The sequence below is a fragment of the Belonocnema kinseyi genome, chromosome 10, assembly GCF_010883055.1.
Source record: "Belonocnema kinseyi isolate 2016_QV_RU_SX_M_011 chromosome 10, B_treatae_v1, whole genome shotgun sequence".
Lineage (NCBI taxonomy): Eukaryota > Metazoa > Arthropoda > Insecta > Hymenoptera > Cynipidae > Belonocnema > Belonocnema kinseyi.
Genome location: NC_046666.1, coordinates 46828640 through 46836510, shown reverse-complemented (window position 1 = coordinate 46836510; position 7871 = coordinate 46828640). Strand labels below are relative to the sequence as shown.

At 32.5% G+C, this 7871-nt stretch overlaps 1 protein-coding gene across 1 annotated transcript; it reads left to right on the top strand.

The window, feature by feature from the left end:
• The first annotated feature begins 4099 nt into the window (after positions 1 to 4099).
• LOC117182226 (homeobox protein HB1-like) lies at positions 4100 to 6741 on the top strand. Its single transcript, XM_033375309.1, has 2 exons — positions 4100 to 4978; positions 5402 to 6741. The coding sequence occupies exons 1-2, from the start codon at positions 4399 to 4401 to the stop codon at positions 6178 to 6180; spliced, it is 1359 nt and encodes a 452-aa protein (XP_033231200.1). The 5' UTR covers positions 4100 to 4398; the 3' UTR covers positions 6181 to 6741.
• Positions 6742 to 7871: the final 1130 nt, after the last annotated feature.

Genomic DNA, 7871 nt, shown 5'->3' with positions numbered 1-7871 from the left:
AGTAAAGTAAAGTAAAGTAAAGTAAAGTAAAGTAAAGTAAAGTAAAGTAAAGTAAAGTAAAGCGCTCGATATAAAATAGTAGGGAAAACGAACTAGAGTCCTTCCAAATCTCGATTACAATTTCTACATGGATAACTCAAAAGGACTTTTTTCAGGCCAATGCATTCACGTCGAAACGACTGGACGAAGAGTGGGATTAATGAAAATACGAAGGAATGAGAAGCGAAAGGAGAGAGTCGTGAACGGGGACTGTGCTAAATGCACGTGTATATAGGAAGGGAGGAGAGGGCTTGCAGGGTTGATTAATCGTCACCAGCAGGGTTCGCAGAGAAAGACGTCACTCGCAAGAGTTGCCTCCGTCTGCTTAAGCTTAAAGTACGCACTTTGTTTACTTGCCTCACCTACTTCCATGAAATGTATACTTGGGAAATTCGTTTAGGTGAGGAGGTGGATTCAAGTGAATCTTGCGAAATATATCAGTGCGGAGTCTTCTATTTATTTATTTCTATTTACTTCTACTTTTCTCTATTTATTTTTATGAATTTCTTTTTCTTTCTATTAATTTTTGTTTCCTTCCAATCCTTCCTCTAATACTGTCTACCCCTACTACACCTTCTTTCGCCTACTTTCTACCCCTTCCCCTACTTTTCCATTCTCTACTACCTTTACTTCTTATACCCTACCCCGAACCTTCCCTATCTCAGAATTCGTTTTTTTTTTTTTTGGTTGATTGAGAATTAATTTTCTTCATCAAAAATGGCACAATTGCATTTTTGGTTTAAAATTCATATTATAATTTTAAATTTATTTTTTGTGGTTGCCAAATTGATGTCTTTTGTTGAAAATTTATCTTTTTTTTTTTAAATTAATTTTCTTAGTTAAAATTTCATTCTTTTAGGTTCACATTGTAAGCATTTAGATGACAATTAATTTATTCTGATTGAAGATTAAATTGTTTTGTTAAAAATTTGTCTTATAGTCGAATTTTTTTTTATTTGAAAATCATTTTTTTAAATAAATATAATATTAAGTGCTTTATTGAGAGGTTTTTTTATATATTAACTACTTGGTTAAAGGTGAACTACTTTTAAAAATATTTTTATTTTATTGAAGATGCATCGGTTCAGTTGAAAATTGAACTATTTGAACGTACATTAACTTTGTTTGTTGAAAATTCATATTTTATTGTGAAAACTAAACTATTTGTAAAAATTCACCTTTTTGGCTTAAAAATGCAACAATTTTGTATAAAATTCACCTATTGGCTGGAACATTTCAGTTAAAAAAATTCATATTTTTGAAAGTACATTTTTTAAACCAACATAAACTTAAAAAAAAACAAATTATGAAAGAAAATTGCACAAGGAGATTTGAAAAGAATTATGTTCCTTAAAAAACTGTTTTTGTTGGAAATGTGGTTGAAAATTGATTGTTTTTTTTTTAAATAATTTTTTCAACTATTTGGTAGGAAATTCATATATATTGTTAATTCACTTATTTGATTGAATATTCAACGATTTTTAATGATTTTTTGTTGAGAACTTTTTTTATTTAAAAATTCAAGTATATGGTCAAAATTTGTTGTGTTTTGTTTTTGTTTTAAATTAATTTTTTTTAACTATTTGGTAGAAAATTCATATATTCCGATGAAACTTCGTCTATTTTCATAGAAAATCATTTTTGTTTGTTGAAAATGTGTCTATTTGTTTGAATATTCAACTATTTTAAATTATTTTTGGTTGAAAACTTATTGTTTTCTTTTTAAGTTAAAAGTGCAACTATTTGGTTTAATTTTCGCCTTTGTAGGGTAAGAGTTTAGCTATCTGGTAAAAAAGTTAACTATTTTATTGAAAGTTCAATTATTTTCATAAAAATTCAACTATTTTGTTAAAGCCATTTTTTGGTCGTAAATTGAACTATTTTCTTCAAAATATGTCCTTTGGATTGAAGATTTCTTTTTTTGTGTTAGAAATTTAGAAATATTTTTTTTGCACTCTTCTTTCTTGGTTGAAAATGAACTTCTTTGTCAAAAATTCAACTTTTTGGGTTAAAAATTCTTCGGCCTTCTAAACAATTGGTTTAAGCAATTAGGGCGAATTTTCCATAAATACAGTTTCTGTTAGCAAAAAAATAAAGTAAACTAAGAAATTGAAAAAAAATCCAAATTTTCGCTTGTTCTCCTGTTTTTGATATAATAGAAAGAAAAAAAATTTCGTGCTATCAATAATGTGTGTTTCCTCGGTCATAACTTCGACAGTTTCCTTTTAAAATTTATAATTTTATATTAATTTTCACTATCGAAAACTGTACCTACAAAAAAGTAATCATTTTTTACCCATTAAAAAATTGTTCCAACATTGAGGTTTAGAAAGCATTGCGCAGTCTGTAGATATTATCGATTTCAAATTTTATCTGTTCTCGCTTTTTCTGTCAAAAATGCAACTCTTCTGCCCTATTACGTTTCACGTTTCAAAAAATCCCCAGCTTACTCGCTTGGAAATAAATTCGCTATCAGAAATGGCAAATTCATACAAAATTCTTTCCAACAATAATATAAAAATTGATTTAAAAAGAATGTTATTCAGCAGCTCTAGGATTAACATTTAAGAATAAATGCGAAAAATGTGGAACGGACACTTTAAAATGTCCGAATTTAAACAATTAAAAAATTGTTTTATAATTAATATTATTAATTTATTAAAAAACATTAATCAAATATTTGTATTAAAGAAACATTTTTTCAATATTTACAGTTTTTTAAATTAGTTTTTAAATCAAAATGACAGTGATTGTACAAAAATTGTATAAAAAGCCAATTTAAAAATAAGTGGGTCTCGATAGAATTAAAACATTCTTTCCATATTTTCTTCGAACCTGATCATTCTTTTCTAATAAGCTTTGCAGGATTCAATTCACCCCTGGCTTATCGCAAAATTTCTTTTCAATCCTTTTTAAAAATAAAATTTCGTTTTTCAGAAACATTTTATGCATTATTTTTTTTTAATTACCATGCACGATTTCAGAAAACAAATCTTATCCAGAAATATATTTTTCCAATTGTTATTATTTCATAGATGTTAATTTTTTTGTCTACTGGTCTAAATCAATATTAATTAAAATATTGATAATCTCAAGATTGTGAAAAAATATCTCTATCTCCGCTGGGATTTGTTTTTAATTCAAATAATAGTTCGAAAATCAATTGGACATTAACAACAAAATTGAACACTGACATTAACAAACAATTAGAAATACCAAGTCCATATGAAATTCTTTCAACCAACAATATAAAAATTGATTTAAAAAAAGTGAGTTTTAGCAGCTCTAGGATAAATATTTCAGGAGCAATGCGAAAATATGGAACCCTTCAGAATTAAAATATCAGTAGTGCCCCAAATCTTATCAGCAGTGCCTATCCCTAAAGGATTTGTCTCCACCATTCCAGATCGCGTATCACAAATCAGATTGGTGGTCCGAATCAAGGCGATAGGCCTTGAATACTGAAAGGCATCAGAATATCAGAAGCGTGATGCACACATGGCTACTTGTCATTGTGTAAGGTCGGGGGATAAGGGAATAGGGGGATTCAATATAGGTTTTGTGTCAATAGCCTTAATAGTGGGAGGGGTTTAGTACACACCCTGGAACCCACATGGAACATAGATCGCACTGAGTGAATATTGGGGGTGGCCTTTAGTTTCTGTATCAAAGGGCAGCTGATAAAGGCACCCCTGCCTCAACTCTGCTCTCCTATATTCTATAAATCTATAACTTTAGTTTAGCTGTTATTCGGGAGGCATTAGGACTATGCTTTCTCAACTATAGACTCTATATAGTTACAGGGTGTACTGTATACTATATTCACTACGAACTTTTTCGAGCCTGTACCGAGGGTAGCAACCCCCTCCACCTCCACTTTACCCCGTAGCATCTACCATTCTAAGTAATAAACCGGTGAAAGTTTTGGGGGCCCATTGGCACGCGCGAACCCCCGTCGTTGACGCCCGGCCGACGGACCCCAGGCTCGAAATCGTCACAGGGACACAAATCATTTCATTTCATTGTACCTCGGCTCCGTGTTTAGCCGAGACTCGGTACTCACTTCCAGAACCGATCTGGCGTGCGACTGGACATCACCCCAACGATGCTTCTTGAAAGCTCTAGTTTTAGTCACAAAAGTATTCAGCAATATAAAACTCTTCCGTATTTCTAGTGACTTGGTGCTATTTTTAATTAGGAGACCTTCAAAGTTCAAGGAAAGTGAGTGATTACAAGTGTGGAGCTATGAATACAAATTGGATTTAAAGTGAAAACCTGAAGAAGATCAAACGAGTTACAGTTCTTGAGGATAATATTGATAGTGTGCAAAGTGTTTGTAGTGTTTGAATAATAATAACAATGGCTAGTTCTACCTATTATGCTAATAGTGACAGTTCTTATTGGCCTTATCAAATTAGTGACCCAAGAGCCTATGATCAGAGTTCTTATCTATCCGCTTATCATCAAATGCCTCAACAACCCCAACAACCTCAACATAGTCCACCCTTGGATAACAAACCCTCTCCTCCAGAGCCTCCTAGTTTACTTGAGGCTATTTTAAGGCACGGAAAAGAGGCCGTTTCTCAAAACTACTCTGGTTCAACCGCAAAATGTGTAAGCACCACAGTAGGTCAAATTTCGAGGTCCGAGATACCCTCTCTGTCACCCTACACCCCATCCTCTTCTTCGGATAGAACGTCGCCTTTGACTGGACTTCTTGTAGATGCTGGATCCCAGGATCAGTATCAAAATTCTTATCAATATCAAGGATTTGACCACAATGGAAGTTGTGCCTTGGCGAGTGGGAATTCGAATTTCGAGGCTGTACAAACTTATTATAACGATAACAACAATGGTAAGAGGAGTCCTAATGAAATGAGTGATTATGGCGATGATGTGCGACCAGATTACCCTTGGATGAAGTCCGGTCAGGCTAACTGTGAGTAATTTTATTATTTGTAATTAATTTGTTTGCTTGACAGTTTGACATGCTATATAGGAAACTTTATCAAAATGGATTTTCACTTGAATTGAATAATTTGTACACTGATGTCAATTCCTTTGAAACTTCTAATTTCTAGCTTATAATCTTAAAAAATTTTAATGCTTATTTTATTATAAAAAACAATATAGAACACTGATTTATTATTATCTAATTCTTGAATAAATATCGTACTTGCAACAGTTTTTTGATAAATAATATTACAGTCAATCCTAAAGTATCAAAAGTTCTGCGTCTCAATTTAACTGCTATCAAATTGATCCCTTCAGATTTAGTGTGATTTCAATTAAAATAATCTTGATTTTTTTCTGAAAGTAACAAATTTTTCTATAAGTAAGAATTGTCTAAATATTCTTATAGCTGAAGTGACTGCATCGGGAAACAAGCGCACTAGACAAACCTACACGCGTTATCAAACTCTCGAATTAGAAAAGGAATTCCATTATAACAAATACTTGACGAGGAGACGTAGGGTCGAAATCGCTCAAATCCTGTGCCTAACCGAGCGACAAATCAAGATCTGGTTCCAAAACAGACGAATGAAAGCCAAGAAGGACGGAAAATTAGGAAGCTGTTCTTTGGATCCAACATCTGATGAAATGATCTCAACATCTGATTCCTTGTTGATGACTAGTCCAATTAGTCCAACAATGTTACCCAGGCAAAATTTACCACAGCAAACTGGAGTCACATCATTGCATCAAAGTGGAGTCACACCGTTGCACCAAAATGGAGTCACACCATTACATCAAAATAGAGTCACACCAATGCATCAAAATGGAGTCACAGCATTGCATCAAAATGGAATCACATCATTGCATCAAAATAGAGTCACACAGTTGCATCAAAATGGAGTCACGCCACTGCATCAAAGTGGAGCCACGTCACTCCATCAAAATGCAATCACCTCGTTGCATCAAGATGCGCTCACTGCAATGCACCAAAATGCAGCGATTACTATGCAAAGTAGAGTGAATTCGATCCAGAATGGGGCACATCATCATCACCATCAGTCGCAACATCCACTTCATGCTGCCTACTTGAATTATCATCAATCGCATCAGAATTACGTGGGTCAAGATTACGGTCAACAAGGCTACGGTCAGCCATCGAAGTTGGAACTTCATACCGGATCGTGAAGCAAGAATGCGAAGCCAACATCGGGCAGCTGACCCTGCAAGAGCCATGATTTATGGCTAAATGAGCTAAACAGCCGAGCAGCCCACGCCAGGTATTCGAAGCTCGGCGTTCACGCCACATTTTGCCAGGATGTCCTGCCGGTCTCATGGAACTCAAAGAGGCCAAAACTATTGCTCACGTCACTCTGAAAATATTTTGACACGAGCTGTAATATTCATATATTGCTGATTAATAGGTAACGAGTCAGCCTTTAAAAGTGCAACTCGGAAAAGTCGATTTTCCGGATTTGATCTGCTTCCAAATTCAATGCTTGGGTAGGAAAATATTTAGGTTGCACATTTTAATATCTCATCATGACTTTTTTCATTTTTTTTTTTTTTTTTGAAAATTATTGCATTTTTTCGCGCATAGGGAATTAATTCTTCTTTTGATTTAATCACGACATAAATTCCACTGATAAGACTGAAGGTCATGCATTTTTAATGTAATGCCATTAGAATTTTTTATTTAGATTTTTAAATAGAGTTTTTGTTTAAATAAGGGAATTTTATGCAGATTATGAAATTAAAATAAAATTGAAAGAGGTACACAATAGCGTGGGTCGAAATTAAAAAATTCTGGACTTTAAAATCAATTAAACCCGAAAAATTAGTTTATTGGGAACCTAAACATTATAATTTATTTGAAAATTATTACTTGGGCTGGAAAAAAATATTTAAAAACTTTCCTGTTTGCAGAGTATTTACATTTTTTGTAGTGTCATTTTTTATGGACATTCCTGGAGGCTAGAAAAGGGCTCCCAATTTTTTTAGGATTTTGGTCAACCTTTTTATATTTAAAAAAAATGTCCCGAAGAATAAACATTCTCGAAATTTTTAATTCCTGACAGAAAATAAAACCAAGAAAAAACTTATTCTCGAAATTGTAAAATCCGAATTTTCAAATTCCCGAAAATAATAAATTGCTAAATTTTAAAGTCCCGAAAATAGTACATTTGTGAAACTTCAAAAATTCCGGAAAATAGTCAATTACCGAATTTATAAATTCCCGCCGGAAGATTATTAATTACTTTTTTTCGATTGTATTTTACTATTTTCGAATATTTTTAAACCAGAAAATTCACAATCTTTTGGATTTTCGAACTCTGACAATTTCCTACTTGCATAAAATTGAAAATTCGGGTTTTGAAATTTCGTGAATAAACATTTTCCGTATATTTTCATTCAAAAAATTCCAAAATTAAAAAGGCCAAAATTCGTTGTAGTCCTAATTTTGATTCCTGGGTCCTGGCGATCATTTTTTTTCTGATTTTTTCAGTAGAAATTTTTCCAGTACCCAAAAAATTATTTTCCTAATTACAAACATGTTACAACATTTTTTTGAAAATAGGCGTGAATTAAATAGGAAGTATCAGTTAAAAAATAATTGATTAAAATCAAAGAAAAAGTTAGAAAGAGTTTCTTACCTCCAGTATTGTAAAAAATGAAACTATAAAAAAATTTGAAACTCTGCGAACAAGAAACATTTTTTTAAGCGTTATTAACAAAGCTGCATAATTGAGATGGCATAATAATTTTGGAATTTCCCAAATCCCAGATTTGTGAAAAGTACCGAAAAAATAATTACCAAACCGAAAATGAATGTTCCGGAAATTTTAAATTCCTGATATTTTAAAGCTTGAATTTTCAAA